This window comes from Carex rostrata, chromosome 34 (assembly GCF_964058835.1).
Source record: "Carex rostrata chromosome 34, lpCarRost1.2, whole genome shotgun sequence".
Lineage (NCBI taxonomy): Eukaryota > Viridiplantae > Streptophyta > Magnoliopsida > Poales > Cyperaceae > Carex > Carex rostrata.
Window position 1 is genome coordinate 3,892,990 of NC_135951.1, and position 23,720 is coordinate 3,916,709.

Sequence of the window (23,720 nt, forward strand, 5' to 3'; positions counted from 1 at the left end):
TTTAATAACTATTTATGTATCTATTATTCTATTTATGCACTTGTAATTGGTTATACTTATAATTTTAAGCCTTATATATCTGATATGAGGACCCTACTATTTGTAGCTTGGATTGACCACTTAAATACAAATATTAATATATTATATCATTTAATATAATGGTTCCGAATATTCTTAGGAAAATCATAATTTTTTTTTATATTATGCAACATTGTTGTTTGAATTTAGAAATTTAAAAATTGTAAGTATGTTATTTAGTTAATTATTTTTTAAATATTTCTTTTAATTATTTGTAAAAATTGTAAATATTTCTTTTAATTAATTTTTAAATATTTATTTTAATTATTTTTAAAATATTTATTTTAATTATTTTTAAAATATTTATGTCAATTATTTTTTAAATATTTTGTTATTATTTTCTAATTAGTCGTTGATTACTGTACAGTTAGTATTTAATTACGCACATAATTAGCCTTCCTAATCAATTACTGTACAGTTAGTATTTAATTACGCACATAATTAGCCTTCCTAATCAATTGTTGTCACTTGAAACCCTAGTTATAATGGCACCCAAAGTTGGAAAAAATAGAGGAAGAACTGAAACCGAACGCGAAGCAAAAAGAGCACTCATTAATAATTTTTGGACGGCTGAAGCCTACGCGATGCGGAATTTGGAAAGATTGTTTTCACCCAAAAATAATGAAGAATTTCTGAGCACTCTTGATTCATCAATTAGAAAAATGCTGATGGAAGGCTGGGTGGACAGGGTCCCTCCACCTGGATGGGGACAGTGCTGCTTATGTGAGCTGAAGGGAGATATGGTGGATATGTTCTTCTGTTATAAATGTGGCAAAGCTGTTCATCCCAATTGCATGGACCTGCATGCAGATCTGCTGAATGACGCTCGTCTCACTACGTGGGAGTGTCCTGCGTGCGTGCGTCGGGGTGAGGAAAAAAAGGGAGCAAGCTCCTCGTCTCGTAAGGCTTAGACCCCAATTGTATGTTGTTGTAGTATTTTATGTTTTAACTGTAACGGTTTGTATAATTGCTATTTGAACTGGTTGTTGCTGTATTAATTTTATGTTACCTTATTCTATGGACTCGACGGTTCTGTATTATTTAGTAATGTATATGGATTTTATGAATTTTAAATTCCTGGTATTTTAGTTGAACATGAGCTGCATTATTTTTGAATATGCTAGAAATAAGTGTATGTGTATGTGTATATTATACATATAGTTCACCAAACAAATAAAAATAAAAATAAAAATCAAAGTTATAAAAATTTACGATATCACTTCGTAAATATATCAAATATTTTATCTTTTGGCATACACATACACATATACATAATATTTTATTTTTTGAACTGTTTAATTTTTTTTTTTTAAATGTAGTATGCCTAAATCTAGACGGTGGGGACTACGGCCTACGCCTGGAGCGGGTCCGGGTGGAGCGGGCCCGTCGTCTGATGAGGATGTGGCTGGAGATGGAGCAGGATTTGAGCATCCGACTGGAGCGGGTCAGTCGTCTGAGGCCGAGCCTAGTTATCGCTGCCACGATCCTGACACCTTCAGTCCTCTTCTGTGGACCCATCATGTTAAGCACCGTGTCTCATTGGCATCTCTTGAGGTACGTGATTATTATGCGTAATGTACATATTACTAAAAAAATAACACGATTTGAGTCTCATAAATTTATAATAAATACAGGACGATGGCTTACTTATGGTGAGGCACCGCAGGTCTGAGATTCCGTTTGTTCCCCATCCGCTGATGACCCAATGCCTCTTGCAGCTTGGGTTGTATCAGATTGCCATGATGCCACAGAGTAATATCAATCCGTATCTGATGCACGGTCTAGCGGAGAGATGGCGACCTGAGACGCATACATTTCATCTCCCGCCTGGGGAGATGACAGTCACCCTCGGTGATGTGAGCGCATTGTGGGGATTGCCTATCGATGGCGAGCCCATAGGTGGCGTCTCAGACCATCCAGACCTGCAGAGGATGATACCGGAGTTGTTAGGGTGTCATCCGAATCAGCTACAGAAGAAGTTCAACAAGAAGAAGGGGGAGGAGGAAGAGGCCCGGTCTTCTGCTTACTGTATTTCTCTGAGATCACTCCGGGCTCACTTCTTCCAGAATCAGAATCAGATATTCCCTGAGACAGACGATGTTGAGGCGGTCAGGAGGTACCATTACGCTTTTCAATATTGTTAATATTGTTCATATTCGTAATCTCAATAATTTCAATGTTTTATATTGATTGTTTCATGTTGCAGGTATATTAGGGCTTTTGTGCTGGATCTGTGCGGTGCCGTCATGTTCGTGGACTCTAGCGGTGATTCGGTCCCGATTATGTTTCTCTCATTGCTGAGGGACCTTGATAAGCCTAAGAGGTGGAACTGGGGTGGAGCCGTTCTCGCCCATTTATACAGATCCCTGTGTCACGCTTGTTTGGTAAGTCTGTACTAATTTTGTTGTTACTTTAAAGTTGAAAATTCATACCGAGTTCATATTTACAGTTAAAATTTCAGGTGAAGAACAAGCAGATTCAAGGGCCACTTCTTCTACTCCAGCATTGGTCGTGGTCACATCTGCCCATATGTCGGCCAGATATACCACATCCACCTCCCCGTTGGAGAGTTCCAGACCCAGACAGATGCCCCGCATATGCTGCTATATGGGGCAGGGATCACGACTACCAGGAGACGGGCAAGGGGGTTTCTTATGTCCGGGGTCAACTCCAGATGCTCCGACATTGTAACATCGATTGGTTCCCGTATCGTGCATTTTATCGTAGCGGTCTTCTGAGTCGGTTGACATTGGAGCAGAGACCACTCTCGTTTTATCAGGGACCGTTAGTTTGTTACTGGATAGTGGAGTACCATTATCCCGATCGGGTGTCCCGACAGTTCGGCTTGGATGCCTTCATCCCGGAGTACCCGCTGATTGGTCAGGATGAGACGGACAGGTTCCACAAGTAAGTACTATCGTCAAAGGAACAAATATCGTTATCACTTTACTATTGTCATTTTAATTTCGTTTCTGGACTTTCTAATTAATTGTACTTGCAGAACGACTCACTGCAAGCCCAAAGTCGACTGGAGGCAGCGTTTCAGCTTGGAGTACGACTGGGCTGGACATCCGGAGCAGCACTTATGGAGTCCGCCATCTCCTGAGTCAGTGCCTGTAGGTCCCGGACGTTTGAGATATGAGGTCTGGTACCAGAGACACGGCATGCCGTCAGTCTACCTTACAGGCCATTACGGCGACACCCTTCGACGTAGACTGATGGAGGATTCATCTAGGAGTTTCTTGCCTTGGGGTCCGATCCATGCTCGTGCGGTAAGTACAACTGAAATATACTTTAATTAAAAATTGCAAGTTTTAATTACTTATTGTTGTCATAATCATGATGATATGTTGTGTGCAGTTACTGGCAGCTGTGAGAGGGGTTGGACACAGTTTGGTCTGCATGGCGAGGGATGCTTGGCGAGCCATAGGATGCCAAATGCTCGAGCACACGGCACCAGTCGTGGAGGTAGGCGGTTGGGAAGGCCGCCTCATTGGCATGATGCGCGATGCTGGAGAGAACATCAATTGGCGGGAGGCGATCAAGACTACCAGGCGAAATCCGGATGAGCCACCAGTCCCTATCTACGCCTCCGAGATGCCGCCACCTCCTGCAGGTGATTACAATTTAATATTACAAGTAGGACACACATAATCATTTCATTTTCCTCGAATTCTCGGTTCTAATTAAGTTAACTTTCAATTATGCAGCTGATGACTCAGGTTGGGCATTCCACGAGTGGATTCTGAATACCCAAGGATGGGACGCTTACTACAATAAATATGGAGTTCCGGTGGAGATTGGCCCGGTATGTCAGCTTTCTACATTCTATAGCAGAGTTTTTTTTGTATATATTAGATCTGACCTTATTTAAATTTAGGATGGAGTACCTGCTCGGCAAGACCCCCTCGGTTTTAGCACGAACGACCTTCCCTGTGAGGATACAGATGACGAGGTGATTGCCTCTTCGAGACCGAGATACAGAGATACGATGCAGCACGACTATGAGTCTGGTGGGAGTGCATCTCAGACCACAGATGGATTTGTATCTGCATTATTTGGCGCACCGCCTCCTGCCACCTATGCACCTAGCTGGGCTGAGGATCCATGGGAGATGCGTACGCAGACCACCGATTCCAGATCAGTCATTCCATTTGATCCATGGGGAGCCGATACGGGTACGCCGTACATGTATACACAGGGCCCGGGGGAGGTTGACCTCACTGGTGATGAGAGTCAGGGTGGAGAGGAGGACTTAGGAGATATGAGTCCTCACTCCCAGCAGATACCGAGGCGTGTGCAGCCGGACAGGGAGCTCAAAGGCAAAGCAGCTGCTAGGTTCAGTCCCTCGGGGAAGAAGCATAAGAGATGATTGCAGTTTTTAATGATGTTTTTATTATGATTGCAGTTTTTTATGATGTATTTTGGACTGTAGTATTATTATGATTGCAGTTTTATTTTATGTTGATCCATGGTTTTTATGTTTTTTCTACTTTACATCGAAACGGTCTTATGAAACTACAACATATCTGTTTCGTCAAATTATAAGTAATCAAGTGTTAAAACTAAGCAATTTCATCGAAACGGTCTTATACCTGTAGCAATCGCCTCAAAATCGCCCAAAAATATGTGCATTATCAAATCAAATTACATCAAACTTATAAAGAGTTATGACACCACTTATAATTATAGTCTACCATAGTCTAACAAGTGAAGTTCACGAATACAAAATCAGCTGCTACGGACCAGACCGCTGGTATCCCTGGCGGTCCACTAGCTGTCCTACAAAATCAGCATTTTCTCTCTCCAACACACACTACAAAGAAGGAGAAAGAGAGCGCAGACGATTGTTTCGGCGATTTCAGACGATTTTCTCCACTACTAAATCCGCAGGTATTTTTTTTTATTTTATAATTAGTCTATGTTTACTGTACAATTAGTCTACGTTTGTGGTTCTGTTCAACAGGATGGACAATAGCGAAAGATGTACTCATGCTACCAAATGTCACTGTGATGCAATACTTCTTTTGAAAAGAGTTGGTGTCAAATGTCCCATTGAAAATCCACCCCTTTCAGACGATGACTTTGTGGAAAATCCATATGGATATGGTATGAAAAAAAATTCGGCGAGCACATCGTCGGGTGTCACCAATCAGAAGCCGGCGGCTAAGAATACGGCTGTTAAGAATTCGGCTGCTACGAAGTCAGTTAGTAAGAAGCCGACTGCTAAGAAATAGGATTTTAAATTCGTCAATTTGGTTTTTTCGTTGTGAGATGTTTCTTGATGTATTTTATCATCTTGTCAGACAATTTATCAGTTATCTCTGAATTAATTATTGAATATGCTAGATAATATAACTGTAGTTCGGAAGTAGTCTAACATAGTCTAACAAGTAAAGTCCACGAATACAATTAAAGTTCAATGATACAACTGAAGTTCACCAATATTCATAAGTTAGTTCAAACCAAACAAAATAAGTTCTCCCAAGCAAAATAATAAGTTCATCTTTCACGACGTCGGAATAGACCCAATAGACGGGAAGATTTTCTGGTGCCAGCTGCAGGTGCAGCAGTACTTGTAGACCCTTGGCTACTAGATGATTGGGTCGCAGGAGGTGGTTGTCTTCTACCAGTTGCTTCAGCAACAACTCTCGCATTTTCTCTTTCATTGTGTTCGTTTATGGCATCTGAACATAACAACAGAGTTCAGTTATCAATATAATAAAAACATAAATTAATTCTGAAAAATGCTACCTACCTGCCCTGCGCCTGTCAGAAACGGAACGGCGAGCCTGATTTCCCGATGGCCTCCTACCACCCATCTCGTCCATGGTCATTATAGCACGTTTGTGTCTCCTCCTCCCCTTCCTTATCCATCCTTCTGAAGGGAGTATTCTATCACCGACATACGCAGGCCACTCATGCTGGTTGGGATAAGAATGGAAAGATCCACCCCAAGTAGAAGCAAGGTAATCGGTACGATACATGTCGGCGACATAGTGATCCTCGCAGAAGTTTCTCACTCGGCATACCGCCATCACGTGACTACAAGGTATTCCAGCTAGTTGGGGTCCTTGGCATGTACAGGTCACCTCTCTTGCCTCTCCGAATTGCACTACGTACTTGAAAGCCCTCTTCACAAACTCCATAGTGCCATCTGGTCTACGGCTGGAAGGAACGTACTCATTTGGATTGTGCACTTCGAATTCTGTACCGTCATTACCCATCGGGATCACGGTCATAGTTGCACCTTTATTCCTGTGTTTTTTTAGTTTCTCCTCCACCCTTGTTGAAAATGACTGGTTCATCCTTATTAATTCTGCGGCCTTAGCACGCCGTTCCTGAAACCATGTATTTAACTTGTAGAAAGTGTCTTCTACAACTGCAGCCACCGGCAACGTCCGGCTCTCCTTGAAGACTGCATTCAGCGATTCAGAGCCGTTGGTGGTCATAATTCCCCAACGGTAACCTCCATCACGTGCTTGAAATATTTTCTCGTATGCTGGTGGCTCTTGGACATCTCTGGGGTTATTTTTGCCCACCTTCATTAAGTACAGATTTGCTTTCGGCATATACTACATATAAATAAGGAAATAAAATAATATAAGTAAACAATTAAAATAAAAATATGTTAACAAAGTACAATAAGACATGTAAACAATCAACAAACACATACCTTTGCAAATTCTCTACTCATCTCTTCCACCCTTCTTGGCTTCTTCTTTTTGCAATTACGTCTGAATGTTTCTAGGACCCAGCTATTGTTTCCGGTTGCCTTGCTAAGGTTCTCCGCAACGTGTTGCATACACAACCTGTGCACACACTCGCCAGTATGTGTTGACCAACCGTATTCTTCATGATCAAAAACATATTTTATTCCTTTGTGCTGGTCTGATATTACAGAGAAAAACTTTGTTGGCCCAACCACCCGTCTTCTTAAAAATTGCATAAAGAATCCCCAGTTCTCACCATCCTCTTTCCGAACAATTGCAAACGCCAAAGGCAACAGCTGGTTCTCAGCATCATATGCACATGCTATCAGTAGCCTCCCCTCGTAACGGCCAGACATGAAGCATGCATCAATGCTGATAACGGGTCTGATGAATGGCACAGCTTGGATACAAGGACCAAAAGCCCATGCAATGCCCTTGAATTGTTGAACTCCCTCTATTAGTACTCCATTCTTATCATAAATGGGGCCATGCCACCGCTGAAATACAGTGCCGGGATTTGTACTTGCCATAGCCTGGAGCAATGGTGTCAGATAGTTGTATGAATCCTTCCAACTACCGAATATTCTGCAAATCGCAAGTTCACGACCTCTCCACAACCTGTTATATTTTGGGATTACATGTATGTATTTGTGTCTGACGGCCATAGCCACCGCCTTGATGCTCATCGATGGGTCCAACTTAATGTCTGCCTCAATTGCATCGGCAATTAGTGATGCTGTCAGGTTTGAATGGTCTGTCCTTGTGGACGCAGACTTGCATGTATGAGGTGGTTCACACTTTTTAATTATCCATGCTTCCCCCGAACCCGCAGGGGTTGCATAAAGGCGAAACTCACAACGAGGGGCATTTTTGCATATCACAACCAATCTTTTTGATTCTCTTTTTTCTAATATACATTCCCAGTTGCCGTGAACGTGAGTCTCATAGATTTTCTTTACAAGTTCATCTATGTTGGTATAGACTTGCCCTGGGGCAAGTTCACGATTGTATACAACACGAGGACCAAAGAAACTAATGTCAGCCTCTTCAAAAGCTGTGGTATCGTTGAATGTGGCGACAGGATGCCTATTCCCTCGACCCCTGATTGGGAATTTTTCTTCCCTGGACAAACCTGGTACATTTGCATCACCATCTGATAAGTCATCAGATTCCCAAATTCCTTGGTATTCATCTCCGGTTTCCATTTCTCTTTCCGGTATGGCATCAATAGCATCAACATCAATATTAGTATCATTTGGATTAACGGATAACTGTATCGGTAATGACTCTGGTATAGCTGGAAATGTAGGGATTATGGGTGTCTGTCTGGGCGGTGGTGGTGGTGGTGGTACAACTTCAGTAAACTCACGGGAGTTATGGTACCCCGGGTTGTCATAACAGGGACTGTGGTACCCCTGGTTGTCATGAGGGGAGTGGTGGTACCCCTGACTGTCATGAGGGGAGTGGTGGTACCCCTGGCTGTCATGAGGGGAGTGGTGGTACCCCTGGCTGTCATAAGCCGAATTGTCATAACCTGAAGGTCCAGCAGGGGGAGCCCTAGAAGGTCCAGCCCCAGCCGCACTAAAAGGTCTAGCCCCGGCCTGGGGAACCCTCCTGGAATATAAGTCTATCATAGCGACCCCCCTAGACTCAAATTGTTGGTACACAGCCTTCCACAACTCCTCATCTGTTATAGGAAAACTCACAAAGTAAGGTCTACCCGCCCCAGCCCGTTGTGTGTCAATTCGGGTAGCCAATTCTAATTCATACCGGTCGGGGTTCACACCAGTCTTTTCATATACTAGTTGCTTAAGTTCAATAAATGTGGTTCTTTCATTAACCTGCAAGCCGAATGAGGCATCTTTCGAGTAATACACGCCATCTGCACCCTTAATTAGCCTACCGCCCACGTACAGTGCAACCAGCATTTTGTCCTTAACAAACTACATTTAAAAAAAAACATTCATAAGAATTACAGTATAATAGATTCATTATTTTTTGGAATTTAAAAGTTAATTATAATATTACTTAAAGCCTAATTTATAGTTTTTACAGACTGCGGGTATAATAATTATTAATTAAAAATTAAACATAAAATAATTAAATAAAAAATAATATACCTGTAGCAATCGCCTCTAAATCGCTTAAAATCGCTTCAAAATCGCTCTCTCTTTCTTCTCTGTGGTTTAATAAATGATACTGTGCTAGAGAGACAGCAGACAGAGCTGCTATATGGCAGCATAGTGGACCGCCCCAATTACCGGCGGTCTGGTCCCTACTGGACCGCCCAGGGTCCTGGCGGTCTGGTATGGAATCGGACCGCCCCAATTACCGGCGGTCTGGTCAGATTTAAAAAAAAAAAATTGTCAGGTTATTATTGTAAAAATGTTTTTTTTTTTGGGTATTAATAAAAATGGCCGATGTTTTTGTGCCTCCATCATGCCTCCATTCTTCTCTATTATTTTCAAAGTTCAAACAGTCAATCTAAACCGCTCAACCTAACCTCTATACTAAAATATGTTTGGAGACCAAATTTTATATTTTTAGGAATTGGTTTACTATTTTTTTAGATAGGTACAAAATCAGTAAATCTGTACCATCTAAAAACAGTATTTTTGTACCTATCTAAAAAAATAGTAAAAAAGTTCCTAAAAATATAAAATTTGGTCTCCAAACATATTTTAGTATGGAGGTTAGGTTGAGCGGTTCGGATCAACTGTTTGAACTTTGAAAATAATAGAGAAGGATGGAGGCATGATGGAGGCACAAAAACATGGAGGCATTTGAACCCTCCTCATACATTTATTTATTTATTTATTTCAAGAAAGATCTAAGTGTATTAAACAAAGATTAAAGGGTGGGTCCCACTACATTTCAACAAAGGACTACGTGTACGTATTGCCAGATAGGATGATCACGAAATCCTTAAACTTGCAAACCTCCCTTCTTGTTCGGCAGTATAAACTTGCATACCTGATAAAAATAAAATTAAAAAAAAAGTGGTTAAAACATTTTCTTTCTTAAATTGTAAAAATAAAAAATTTGGATTTTTGCATGGCATTTGCAGGTCCACACAAAATACAGGTTTTTAGTCATTCTTTTTTTTTTTTTTTGAAAAAGTGGTGAACCACCGATTTCATTAGAAATCACAAAATTGTTTTTGCTTCAATCTCCAACTAAACTGGAGAGAGAAACGCATACAGTATGAAGAAATTAAAAAAACCACCTAGGCAAGACAGTATCATGCCTAGCCAAATAGTCAACACAACAAAGCCATGTTAAAGTAAGCATCTAAGAGCAAGAGACCAGAAAAAAAATCACAAACTAATCATTGAGGAACTCTAACCCAAGCATATGGATTAAATCTTCCTGTGCCAGCAGAGGGTGCTCTACCTCTAGCGCTGGATCCCCCTCGTGAACCGTTGCCCGTGGGCCTACTATAATCAAATACTGAGAAGGCAAGTCATTAGTGTCCAAAGACAAAATTAAAGATAGGTTAAGCAAAGAACCATTATTTAAAGTCTTACACCAGAATGTAGCTAAAGCAATAATTTTGGAGCCAATGGCCTTTAAAGTAGGCATACGAGATTGTTGGAAACAAAGCTTATTTCTTACAAGCCATAAACACCAAAGCACAGCCCCTCGAACAAGCTCTACCAAAGGTTTATCCTTAAGGGGAATAAAGGCATTTAAAAACCATATATCATCGATAGTTGAACCCTCAAACAAAAAGTTATTATGTTGAGCAATCCAATTCCATATTTGAAAAGAGATGGGGCAATGCACAAATAAATGATCAGTAGATTCGAATGAACCACAAAAATGACATGATGTATTACCCACCCAACCTCTATGAGTAAGATTTTCTTTGGTCAGAAGTTTATTTCGTTTGAGAAGATAGAGAAAAATTTTGATTTTCAAAGGAATTTTGGATGACCAAATAGATGTAAATTCAAAATTAGGAATACCTCCATTTTCAAGCCATATATAATAAGAATGTACTGTGAACTTACCAAGAGAAGACCACCTCCATAACAAAGTGTCATTTAAAAGGGCCGGGGTTAAGCCTACAATTATTGAAATGAGAAAGCAGATTATGCCACTCATGAAAAGTGACACCTGTTAATTGGCGGTTGAAAGAGATATCTAAAAAATCATGTTCGAAAGCCTCACTGACCAACAAATCAGGATCTCAAGCTATAGTAAAGAGAGTTGGATATAAACAAGCTAAAGTATGTTCGGAACACCATATATCTTTCCAAAATAAAATGGTAAGACCATTACCCAAAGATCTGACTAGCCCAGTATTGACTACATGGGCACCCTTTAAGATACCTCTCCAAAAAGGAGAGCAAGTGGAAGAAAAACCTGTGTGGCCATATTTAGACAGAACTATTGATTTCCATTTACAACTAATATTAGGATCCTTAAACCGTACCCACCATTTAGCAAGCAAATACTGATTAAGGCGTTTGAGATCAATTAAACCCAAACCCCCCTGTGATTTACTTTTACAAACAGTTAACCATGAAACCAAATAGTATTTTTTTCGCACTGAATTACCCCCAAACCAAAGAAATCTCCGTCTTAATTTATCAATTCACAATCTAATTTTTGCGGGCATAAGAAAGACGGACAACCAATAAATAGGTATGGCAGACAGGACAGAATTTAAAAGTGTTACTCGCCCCCCATATGACAGAAGCTTCCCTTTCCAACCTTGAATGCGAGATTCGATTTTATCAATGATAGCTTGCCAATCTAACATATTAGGTTTTTTAAAATGTAAAGGCAATCCAAGGTAAGTAATAGGTAAAGATGCAATTTTACAACCAAACAAATCTGCCAAATGTAGTCCTTCTTGATCTGTTAAATTAAATGGTACCATTTCTGATTTTGCATAATTAATTCGCATACCTGAAAGATTCTTAAAGGCAATCAAATGTAATTTAAGGGCCTCCACCATTCGAGAGTCAGCTTGAAGAAATAATAAAGTATCATCTGCAAATTGTAAGTTCAAAACTGGACCAACATTGGCAAAATTACCAATACTAGATATAAACCCTGCGGCCTGGATTTGTTGTAACGATTTATTTAAAACATCGGCCACTAAATTAAAAAGTAAGGGAGACAGAGGATCACCCTGTCTTAAACCCCGTTTGCATTTAAAATAAGGACCTAGTGTTCCATTAAAATTAATACAAGTTTAATTTTGATATTAATCAAGAGTCACAATACAATCCATTTACGTGATTATCAGACTTGTATCTGATAAATAAAGCGGATATGAATATTATTTTTTTTCCTTAATTTAATTGCTTATTAGAAAAGTAACAAAATTAAAATTAAAATTTGCTTAATGGTAAGCATATGGATTAGAAAAATTTCTTAGATTGTCACTTAATTAATAGTGTGTTCGCATCTGTGCACGACTGTTTATGATGCAATTTCGCATTCATTTTTTTATATTCAAACCCTATAAATTTATTCTGGTGCCAGCACCATGCATAATAGTAAAAGGTTAATTAGAGCATAGAAGAAAAATGGATCACTATAACGACTCATTAGGGAAAAAATAGTGGTCAACTTCTTTCTAACCATACATCTCCCTTTAACTATGAGATGAGCACTCTGTGAGAGAAAAACCCATTCCACTATTGCAGTAGATGAGCACTCTGTGATAAAGCAATGCAACATCTCCCTTCCTTGCATGTTTTGATATCAGGTCGGGCATGTCCTAGGGTTCGGATCTAATAATTGGGCTCTGGTAACTCTCATGACTTATTGTTATGGTCAGTGCCAGACGACTTGTACTACCAGCACTAATGTAGTGGATGGATCACTAATATAGTGGGTGAACATTGAGAACAATATTTAGTTGTGAATTTCTTTGTTTGTGCAACATATTGCACAAAGGAGGAGCTACTGTATATTAGCGGTGGGCAACTGCCCACTCTTGAATTTGGATAAGCAAGCTTAAATCTCAATATATTTGAGTTTTTGCCTACTCCAAATTGTAAATTTAACCCACTCCTACAGTGAAAAAGGTGCAAATGTATTCTTCTTAACTCCAACATAAGAGACACGGCCAAAAGTTTTATTAATATTCAAAAAAAAAAAAATTGAATTCTACATCCTGTTTGAAAAGATTTTAAAATATGCTAAAACCGCAATTTTATTTCACAGTTTGGGGTCAACAATCCGCAAATTAAATCCATGGTATTAGTCCCTCGAAAACTGTAGAACAAATCCAAGGTTTTGGGAAACCGAATTTTTTTTTGCGGTTATAGGGTAAAGGTCTTAGGCTTTACCGTGAATTTAATTCACGGTCAAAACCGCAATTTCATTTCATCTGACAATTTTGTTAGAATCAACTTTTTTTTTAAAAAAGAATGACCACAATATTTTTTTATTTTTATTTAGAAGTGACTGATGACTCAAAATTAGACTACTAACTTTTAGTATATAAAATATATACTTAGTTACTCTAATTCTACTCTGTCAGATTACAAGCGCATAATCCTACTGTGTAGTAGTGTCAGGTGTCGATCCATAGGGATATATCTATAAATATTTAACAACTTAACACTAGTCTAGGTTCTTCGGTTTGTTTGCGTGTGCGTAACTTTTAATAATAATAGTAGTAAAGGGTGATTTTACAGTTTACTCTGGCAGTGGTATAAGTGGAGATGCTAATTGCTGTAAGCTAAAGAATAGGGAGCCTCTAAGATTTTAGATGAAATTCTTCTCATTATTTAAAAATATATTTATGGCACTCATCTCTACCTGCATATGACCTTCTGTCACTACCGCATACAGTATAGACCACCCCGCAGATAGAGCCGCATATCTGTATTGTTATTCCCTATGGATGCCTTGGTTCGATTCTATGCATATTTGAAACGTTCTCCGACTCTAAGGTTGGCTTGTGGGGAACAATTCAGATTGTCACAATATGTAATATACAAATTAAGCTACTCACACTAACCTAATTAATTACATTCTCCTATTACTCGCTAAGTAATAACCCCAAACCATACTCATTACAAGTAATAAATAAATTCCTAATTATAATTCGAGATGAGATCTAATCTATATCCTGTCATGGAAGCCCGCTAGGTTTTAACCCTAGTCTTTGAACCACTGCCAAGCCTCGTTAACCAAAGTGTTTATAGTACTTACTTGTATCCCCTCTCATACTGAGGTACAATGACTTAGCACCTATTGGTATATGGAGGACAATTGCATATAGTAGACAGAACTATGTATACAATGACATATTTTAATATCATTCAAAGAAAAATGAAATCTCAAATAAACATAAAAGAAAAATAAATATAATAAAAATATAATATAGAATTCATTACGTCCAAACCTTAGAGAGAAGAAGCTTAGCTAATCAAAGCCATGACAAAATAAAAGAAGTACAATAAGAAAGACAACCTAAAACCTAGAGAAATTGGAAACCTCGACTTTCTTAGATGATGCCTTCTTCTTCTGCCTAGGACTTCGAGAGCTTTCCCTTCTCCAACTTAAGAATTTACACACACAATTCTACTCTAATCAATGGGCTTACACAAGTGAAACATGCACACTAATTCCTGTTACATGAGGGGTTATATAGTAATCCTAAGGGTGTAGCCATAGAGAGACCGAGATTTCTATAAATCTTGTTGAATAAGATTTCAACAAGGTTTATATAATGTACAATTTTTTTTCAATGATTTAAAATTCCTGACGAAGATTTTAAGAAATATTAAAATCTATCTGAAGAAGATTTCAAGAAATATTAAGGTTATGCTCCACAAACAATGACGTAGAGGAAGGGAGAAGAAAGGGAAGGGAAGGATGAGCGCTAATTTCACTCTCGCTACACCCAAATTTGGGGGTGACAAATCTCACAACTTTTGTATATCGAACTTTAGTAATGGATTGGACAACTTGATTATGTAAGAGAAATAGAGCAGGTACTAAACCGTAAAAGAGAGAGAAGAGAAATAAAGAGGAAGAAGACCTCCAGGCTCCAGGAAGAGGCGTGAAATTAATGTCTTTATATTTTAACGGTTCAAAATACAACCAACAGAACAAGTTCGACTTCCTTATATCGAAACTAATATAAGATCTGATATCAGAAGATCATGAAATAGTTATATCAGTTAGAACATACGTTCCGCTAAAATAAGTCATTTATCTTCTACGGTATGCAGTTACCGACCGATATCAGAAAATTGAGACTATTTACTATTGGTAAGAAAAGTCAGAACCTATATAAGAAAATGACAACTTATTTACAAACTTGCCACCACAGCGTTGGTCTATCAGTTTCAGATCAAAATTAGTTTAAACCGAAAGAAAATGGGCATTAAATATCCCATTTTTGTAGTAGTGTGTCAGTTATCAAAGTGGAAACCCAAGATATTAAACGCATTACTAAAACCAAGAATATAAAATAAAATAACTGGAAAGAAGATGACCAATTGGCAATCTTATTTTGTGAAAATAAAGACCGGATTAAGCTCCTAATCTTATATTAATTGATTAATTAAAAATACGATACAACCAAAAAGTATGAAAGTGAGCAATGAGTATTGAGCGTACAAAAATATAATAAATGCTACATTTTTGATAATATTTGACCAACCAACTCAAAAGTAAAATAAAAATTATATCCAAATATCCGATTTAATCTCTTTACATAATATAAAAATTAGAGCTCCATTTCATAGCAAATTATAGAATTTGGAAAGCTGAGATTGGAATAAAAAAGAAGAGATGCGGTCTATTCATCAAGTCTAGAAATTCCATTATCACATTCAAGTGTGCCTTGCTAGTCTAGAAATTCGCAAGTCATTTGTAGGTCAACACCACTTCCTTTATCACATTCAAGTGTGTTAGGAATCAAAGTGGAATAACACAAAAATCACAATACTAATTAATACTACCAAGAAAATATCAAAAGTGTTTTCCTTGTTTTTTCTTTTACATTCCTTCTCTTTTTTTTTTTTTTTTTTTTTGAAAGGTTCTTTTACATTCCTTCAAATCAAATAACTGGCCTACAAGATGATGACAAATTGCAATCCTTTTTATTGTTTTGCTTAATAAGATAGGAAGAGGTCAGGCTTCTAATTTTATAATTTATTGATAAATTCAAAATAGCCAAAAAAAACGTGAATTTTTCAATGATGTTTGAGCAACAAAAAATGGAATAAAAGTTTAATCTATCTTAATAGTACTTCACTAGTCAACTGAAAAATAGAATAAAATTGTCTTTAAAATTCAATTACATCTCTGTTCATAATATGAAAATTAGATGAAACTGTTGTCTTATAATTAATTCCAGCTCCATTTCGTAGCAATTTACAGAATTTAGAAATATAAGAGACACGGTCTACTTTCATTTTGAAGTCTTCGTCATTGCGATCTAGACTGGAAATATGCAAGTCATTTGCAGGTCAACACCAAAATATAGTTCTGTAATCATGCTATAATTTTTATGAATTTTTAAAGTTAGTTGGGCAGATACCACTAACAATATTTTTATTAAAAAAAAATAGTATTTCCAGAGCACTGAATGTACGATAATATAATCATTGCAGCACCAACCATCCGAATATTGTGTCCTTTTAAAAGCATTGGGATCTTTAGTTCTGTAATCATTCTTGCTTTTAAAAGCAATCAAGAGCGAATAATTTATGATTCACTTGTAATTAGCTAATTAGAAAAATGATACAGATTAAAAAAAACTAGCTTATTCATAACCATATGGATTAAAAAAGTTAGTTGGGTTCTCACTTAATGGGGTGTGTGTGTGTGAGAGAGAGAGGTAATTCGCATTCATTTTTATTCATTACCCAATAAATATAGATGTTTAAAGATGATTGTGTGCTGATGGCAAGAAATAAGCTACAATATTTTGTTGGCCAAAGATGCATTAGGTTTTGTCGTCGAGGTGCCAACACCATGCACATTAGTAGAAGGTTTGAGCATGGGATTACCTCACTACTACAAAAACACATTTACTATTACCCTTTTACCATCGGATGTCCTTTGACACAGATGGTATATGTAACTAGTGACAGCACTGTAATTACTTTGAACTTTTTATAGATTGCTCGGTCTAACCAATCGATGTCGTTGATAGCCCCCCTCGTTTGCCATCGGTTCATTTTGTCCAACAGTTGGTAAAGACATAAATTACACTATCGATTGAGATAAACCAACCGATGGTGTTATGGGTGTGTGTGAATGAAAACTGCTTCTTTGTTTTAAAATGATTATTATATGGATTTTCAGTTGATAATCAAGACAACACACCACCTATCAGACGACTAAAATTTACATATGTAAAAATAAGATTATGCATGTACTACAAATAATATGAAAAAAAAAAAAAAAAAAATCAATTTTTTTATATCTTCTATGGCCAAATAATACTTATAATTGTTAATTTTATAAAATTTCATCATTATTTGCCCTTTCAACGTGTGCTAATATATATGGACTGCTCATTTTGAGCTATGGATGGTCGATTTAAAATGAATTGATTCCAAATTTGATTTGAAATGATTAAGGAAAATCATTGAACATAACCAACATAAAAGTTATGTAGTTTGATTATATCTGAGTTTCGATTCAATGTGAAGTGTTTATAGCCCTTCGATATTTCAATATTTCATCAACTTGATGGATAGATAAATGAAAATAAAACTTGATTAAACTTTGGTACAATACAATGAATGTGATGCTCTGTAATTTGAACAGTTTGATCAGATCGACCAACAGACAATATACCTATGTGTGTCTTCATTAACTCACACAACTTGAGTTCATGTTGCATGTTTACGTATATAGAATATAAGTCATAAACTCTTAGATTTATGTGAGTTAACGAAGACACACATAAATACATTACTAAAACCAAGAAAATAAAATAAAATAACTGGATAAGCAAATGACAAATTGGCAATCTTATTTTTGTAAAAATAAGAACGGATCAAGCTCCTAATCTTGTATTTTATTGATAAATTAGAATAAATATTACATTTATGATAATATTTGACTGACGAACCCAAAAATAAAACAAAAGTTATCTCTAAATATTCAATTTTATCTCTTTACATGATGTGAAAATTCGAGCTCCATTTCATAGCAAATTACAGAAATTAGAAAGCTGGGATTGGAATAAAAACAAAAGAGATGCGGTTTACTCAAGTCTTCATCCGACAGGAAAACAAGAGCAAACGACCTGAAAATTTGCAAGTCATTTATTGCTTTTAATATAAATAAAAAATCTCAATAAAGTCCGTCTACGTGATTATTAGAATTGTACATAGATGGATAAGTCGGATATGAATATTTTTTTTTCATTCATTTATTAGCTTATTAGAAAAGGACACGGACTTTAAAAAAAAAATAGCTTATTGGTAATTATGCATATATATGAATTAAAAATAGCTAGCCTTGTCATTTATTTCGCATTTCATTTTTATTCATAACCCCATAAATTTAGATGTTTAATGATGATTGTGCTGATGGCAAGAAACAAGCAAGAAATTTTTTGCCTTCAGGTGCTAACACCATATATATATGCACACTAGCACCATTTATTCTTGATTTTGCATAAGAGAAAAAAATGACTCCTCTTGTTACCGCACGTCAATTGCTTTTAAAGTTAGCAATGAAATTAAACCAAGCCCAGATGGATCATTATTGTAGTAGGTACAGCACCACAACAACAACTTCCGTACTATTTATATTTAATGCAACGACTCAAGAGGAAATATTTTGGGGGTCAACATCTTTCAAACCATACATCTCCCTTTCATTATAAGAAGAGCACTCAGTGAGAGAGAAACTCATTGCACTCAGAAAACAAATCATGGAAAGCTTGCTCACTATTCACCTCCTCTTATGTCTCTTAACCTTATCCTCCTTTTCTCTCGCTACCATAGTAACCAACAGTAAAACTGATCGATCAACACTTCTCTCCTTCAAGTCCCAAATACATGATGACCCATTTGGAGTCCTCTCCTCATGGAACGAGTCACTGCACCACTGTCAATGGCAAGGGATCTTGTGTGGCCGCCACCATCCTGATAGAGTGACTGCTCTCGTTCTCGACTCCAAAAACTTGTCAGGTTATATATCTCCATCTCTAGCAAACCTCACATTTCTCCAAAGGATGAGTCTCTCTGATAATCAACTGAGAGGAAGCATCCCAGTAGAGATTGGATACTTGGGTAGGCTACGTTTTCTCAACTTGAGTAGCAATTTTCTTGATGGTAGCATTCCATCTACTCTAAGTAATTGTTCAAATCTAGAATTCATTTATTTAAGAAATAATAATCTCCATGGAACCATACCATCTAATTTAGCGCAATGCAAAGAATTGAAAATTATCAGTCTGGGGAATAACTTCCTCACAGGAGGCATACCATTGGAATTCGGCCTCATCCCACATCTGCAAGGATTAGGACTGTATGGAAATAATCTCACAGGATCAATTCCTTCCACCTTGGGCAACCTTAGTAGTCTAATAGATCTTTATCTTGACCAAAATAATTTGGATGGCGATATTCCAGATAGCTTAGGCAAACTTACTAATCTATCAGAACTTCAACTTTACAACAATAAGTTCACTGGTTCCATCCCACATACCTTAGGTAACCTTACCGAACTATCACTTCTCTATCTTGACCAAAATAGCATTAGTGGTCACATTCTGTCTAGTTTGGGCAACCTTAGTAACTTACAACAACTTTATCTTGACGAAAATAAATTATATGGTTCCATCCCACATACCTTGGGTAATCTTCCAAGTTTAATAAAAATGGATCTTTCCGAAAATATGTTAAGTGGATTCATCCCTGATGAAATCGGGAAGCTTCAAAACCTCCAGTTTTTTGGCATTTATCAGAACAACATTTCGGGTAAAATACCACACTCCCTATACAACCTCTCAGCATTGTCTATTATGGAACTTGGTAATAACCAGCTTGATGGAAATCTCCCTTTCGATATGTGCAATGCTTTACCAAACTTGAAATATCTATACCTCTATTACAATCAACTCCAAGGACTGATCCCTCAATCCATATCCAATTGTTCTGCTCTTATTAAAGTTGAATTAGGAAATAATTACTTCAGTGGCGAGATACCATCTAGCTTGGGAGCCTTACAAAATCTTCGAAGAGTTATTTTTGGTATTAATCAACTAGAAGCCAAGAGTACACGTGACTGGAGTTTCATGGATGGTTTGACTAATTGTACTATGTTAGAAACTTTAGATCTTGGAGACAACCAACTACAAGGAGAATTTCCTAGTTCCGTAACAAACCTTTCTACTAGTCTTCTTCAACTCGGCTTCAATAATAACCCCATTTCAGGAAGCATACCAGCAGAGCTTGGAAAACTCAATAACTTAAATGTGCTTGACCTAAGCGGAATGTTTCTTAGTGGCAACATTCCAGTAGAAATTGGTAATCTTTTCAAATTGGAAATGTTATATCTGAGCACTAACATGATTTCAGGCCAAATCCCATCAACATTTTCTAACCTCACCAAAATGATCCGGCTATATCTAGAAAATAATTTATTAGAAGGGAGTATACCACCAGAGTTAAGTAACCTGAAATTCTTAGAAATCCTGAATATTTCGAGTAATAAATTGGTAGGAAAAATTCCCAAAGAAATCATGGGTCTTCCTTCTCTTTCCGTTAGTTTGGACTTGTCACACAATTATCTAACTGGCATCCTGTCACCAGAAATTGGTAACTTGAAAAACCTACAATCAATTCATCTCTCAAATAACAAGTTGAGTGGAGAGATTCCTAGCACAATTGCTGGATGCCAGGTTCTTCAGTCCCTTTATCTTGATAGCAATCTGTTAAGAGGAACAATTCCATCCAGCTTGAGCAAACTAACAGGGCTGCAAATCCTTGATGTCTCTAACAACTCATTCTCTGGTCGAGTCCCTGAATTCCTGGCCACAATGAACTTACAATATTTGAATATTTCTTCCAATAATTTCGAGGGAGAATTACCAAAAGAAGGAATTTTCAAAAATGCCAGTGGTCTAGATGTAAGAGGAAATCCAAAGCTTTGTGGTGGAGTGCCTCAAATGCATTTGTCACGCTGCATTTCACAACCTTCCAGACAGAGAAATCACTTTCGAAGAAACATGGTGCTCATACCTTCTATTGTTGGTTCTTTTATTTGTATAACTGCAATCATTTGCTTGGTAGTGATTTTTTATACTAGAAAGAACCCTCGAAACAAACCACAATCTGATAAAGGTTTGAAATATGGGTTAGAGCCTATTTCATACAACGACCTTCTTAGAGCTACTGAAAATTTCTCCCCGAATAATCTAATTGGAAAAGGTTCATTTGGAGAAGTTTACAAAGCCGTTATGAGCTTCGAGAATGTGATAACCGTTGCGGTGAAGGTGCTAAACCTTGAGAAACACAGTGCTTCTAGAAGTTTCTTTTCTGAATGTGAGGCATTAAAAAATGTGAGACACCGAAACCTTATTAAAGTGTTGAGTTTGTGCTCTAGCATAGACCACCAAGGTAATGATTTCAAAGCTTTGGTTTTTGAATTCATGCCAAATGGTAGCTTGGCCACATGGTTGCATCTAAATGCATGTACGGATCGGCCATTCAGAAGCCTCAGCTTCATCCAGAGATTGAACATTGCATTTGATGTAGCGACAGCACTAGATTATCTCCATTACCATTTACCTGCACCAATCGTGCATTGTGATCTCAAACCTAGTAATGTACTTCTGGATGATAACATGACTGCACATGTGAGTGATTTTGGATTAGCAAGGTTTTTGGTTCAACCTGATACCATGCCTTCTCAATCAATGTCGAGCACTGGTGGAATCAAAGGTTCTATTGGCTACATTCCTCCAGGTATATATAACAAAGCTTATTATTTGAGTAGTACTTTTTTTAGTATGCTTTTGTACTAAATTTAGGGCTGTAACTATTAACTTTTCATTGTCTAGAGTATGGGATGGGTGGTCGGCCATCGGTAGAAGGAGACGTCTACAGCTACGGTGTTCTTCTGCTTGAGATTTTCACTGGAGTTAGTCCAACCGATGAGAGAATCAAAGATGGTTTGAGCCTTCAGAAGCAAGTTGAGATGGCTTTCCCTGACCAAATCATGGACATAGTCGACCCTAAATTATTCTCTGAAACAGATGGAGAACACAATCTATATGCACCTGAAAATGTCTATAGTTGTTTGGTATCAGTGATTCAATGTGGGCTTCTGTGCTCCAAAGAGTCGCCAAAAGAGCGCATTTCTATCAAAGATGTTACCAAGAAGTTGAACTCAGCACGAACAAAGGTGCTTAGGCCATAGAGATGGAGAATAATAGGATCAAAAAAGAAGAGGAAGGGATCCACTAAATATGTATTATATGTAAAATTGGGCAATGGTTGTGGTAATTTATGGTGTTGTAGTATATATGTTGTAATAATGAATTGGTGAAAGTAACAGCTAAAATTGATATGATTTTTAAAACAATTTTATGAATTTTGAAATAAATTGAATTGAACCAGGTTCTAATTGGATGATCAGAATTCCGAACTAAAAAATTATTCAAAAACCGTGGCGGATCTGTGTGGGGATGCACCTAGCTACTATCTTCGAATCTGGATCCTCTGCATTACCTCACCATTTGAGTTTCAATCTAGACTGTCTGATCATAATCCGGATCAATCCCGTCAAACTTTTAATGCACATGGATCCTTTGAGATTCGTGCTAATATGTAATGAATGGATCCGATTCAAACAAAAAAAAAATGTGTCTTAGGTGATATGAATTCCTTTCTCTTCTATGACAGTGGGCCGGTGGCCTGACTGAGAATCAAGGCCCAATGAAAGATTCTCAAATCTTAAAACACATGATTGTTGTCACCTTATTGTCACGTGGCGATTGTAATAACAGTAAAAAAAATGTCTTATTGTAGTCGAAGAAAAGCACCACGTGATTGTAGATATCAATGTATAAACACTTTATTTATTCCAGATTAGATATGCATATGATTTAGGTGGGCAAAAATAAAAATAAAAAATTGCAGGAAGGACCTTTATTTTATTTTATTTACAAAATATGTTAAAGCTTTTTTTTTAATTATCAAAGCAAGATGATTTACACTTTTTAGCAATTGGAGATGCAAAAATCAGATAAAATAGATTTAACAGCAAATGATCAAGCAAAAAAGAAAATTTCAAAATTCCAACAGAAAATAAGAAATTTCCAATTGAGCTACTTTATTTAATGAACTTTACATTTTGGCTGATTTCATTTGAGCAACATAACAACACTATTTGGGTTTTATTTCTACTGATTTAAATAGCACAACCTCCAATTAAATAATTAATTGTATGTCAAACTAATTTGGAGAGAAGTAATATCCCAGTTACAAAAGTAATTTCAAATTATTGATTTTGAATACCCAATTTGAAATTTGTTATGATAAACCATCATGTAAATTTAACACTAAGATATTTCTGATATTTTCATGCAGCGCACTAAGCATATGCAATGCTATTTTGATTCTATAGCCTGTGTGATGTACAATGTCAAAAATGCAATGTTAGAAAGCGTAAATTGACACAACTTTTAAGTAACACTGTACAATTTGTTAAATCATCTCCAAAACAATAATATATTTCATCAAATTCCACCTAAACTACAACCTAGTCCATTAGATCTATCAACATAAAAAATAAAAAAAAGCCACTAATTGCCTCACATATCCATTTCAAAACAAAGATTATTTGATAGGAGTTGACGGATGCGAAGATGCTACCTGCTCTTTATCCTGCAAACAATTAAAATAACACAAAATTCATACAAAATTTGAATTAACTCAAGTGTTGTAGCCCATAAATATAATTTAAATTATAAAC

General features: G+C 37.1%; 4 protein-coding genes across 4 annotated transcripts in view; 1 reads left to right on the forward strand and 3 right to left on the reverse strand.

Moving 5' to 3' along the window:
• Positions 1 to 5,471: 5,471 nt before the first annotated feature.
• LOC144548776 (uncharacterized) lies at positions 5,472 to 6,414 on the reverse strand. Its single transcript, XM_078297486.1, has 2 exons — positions 5,837 to 6,414; positions 5,472 to 5,765 (listed from the first exon to the last, which is right to left on the reverse strand). Exons 1-2 carry the CDS (start codon positions 6,384 to 6,386, stop codon positions 5,581 to 5,583), a joined length of 735 nt encoding a protein of 244 aa, XP_078153612.1. The 5' UTR covers positions 6,387 to 6,414; the 3' UTR covers positions 5,472 to 5,580.
• A 19-nt stretch (positions 6,415 to 6,433) lies between these two features.
• Positions 6,434 to 9,081, reverse strand: LOC144548877 (uncharacterized). Its single transcript, XM_078297587.1, has 4 exons — positions 8,912 to 9,081; positions 6,755 to 8,734; positions 6,478 to 6,653; positions 6,434 to 6,437 (listed from the first exon to the last, which is right to left on the reverse strand). The coding sequence occupies exons 2-4, from the start codon at positions 8,717 to 8,719 to the stop codon at positions 6,434 to 6,436; spliced, it is 2,145 nt and encodes a 714-aa protein (XP_078153713.1). The 5' UTR covers positions 8,720 to 8,734; positions 8,912 to 9,081.
• A 9,588-nt stretch (positions 9,082 to 18,669) lies between these two features.
• Positions 18,670 to 23,720, forward strand: part of LOC144548967 (receptor kinase-like protein Xa21) — a 30,865-nt gene continuing 25,814 nt past the window's right edge. Inside the window, exons 1-2 of the mRNA XM_078297705.1 lie at positions 18,670 to 21,709; positions 21,805 to 22,214. Of these exons, the coding sequence (XP_078153831.1) occupies positions 18,670 to 21,709; positions 21,805 to 22,163 (3,399 nt within the window). The 3' untranslated portion in view covers positions 22,164 to 22,214. The remainder of the gene's footprint in view (positions 21,710 to 21,804; positions 22,215 to 23,720) is intronic.
• Positions 23,482 to 23,720, reverse strand: part of LOC144548978 (uncharacterized) — an 80,265-nt gene continuing 80,026 nt past the window's right edge. Inside the window, exon 5 of the mRNA XM_078297718.1 lies at positions 23,482 to 23,632. Within this exon, the coding sequence (XP_078153844.1) occupies positions 23,585 to 23,632 (48 nt within the window). The 3' untranslated portion in view covers positions 23,482 to 23,584. The remainder of the gene's footprint in view (positions 23,633 to 23,720) is intronic.

Bases quoted from the DNA above. Each gene is read 5' to 3' on its own strand.
- LOC144548877 (XM_078297587.1), bottom strand. From the start codon at position 8,719: ATGCTGGTTGCACTGTACGTGGGCGGTAGGCTAATTAAGGGTGCAGAT. The intron at 6,654-6,754 runs GTATGTGTTTGT...ATTTATATGTAG, and splicing joins TGAGTAGAGAATTTGCAAAG to TATATGCCGAAAGCAAATCT.
- LOC144548776 (XM_078297486.1), bottom strand. From the start codon at position 6,386: ATGAACCAGTCATTTTCAACAAGGGTGGAGGAGAAACTAAAAAAACAC. The intron at 5,766-5,836 runs GTAGGTAGCATT...TGTTATGTTCAG, and splicing joins TTCTGACAGGCGCAGGGCAG to ATGCCATAAACGAACACAAT.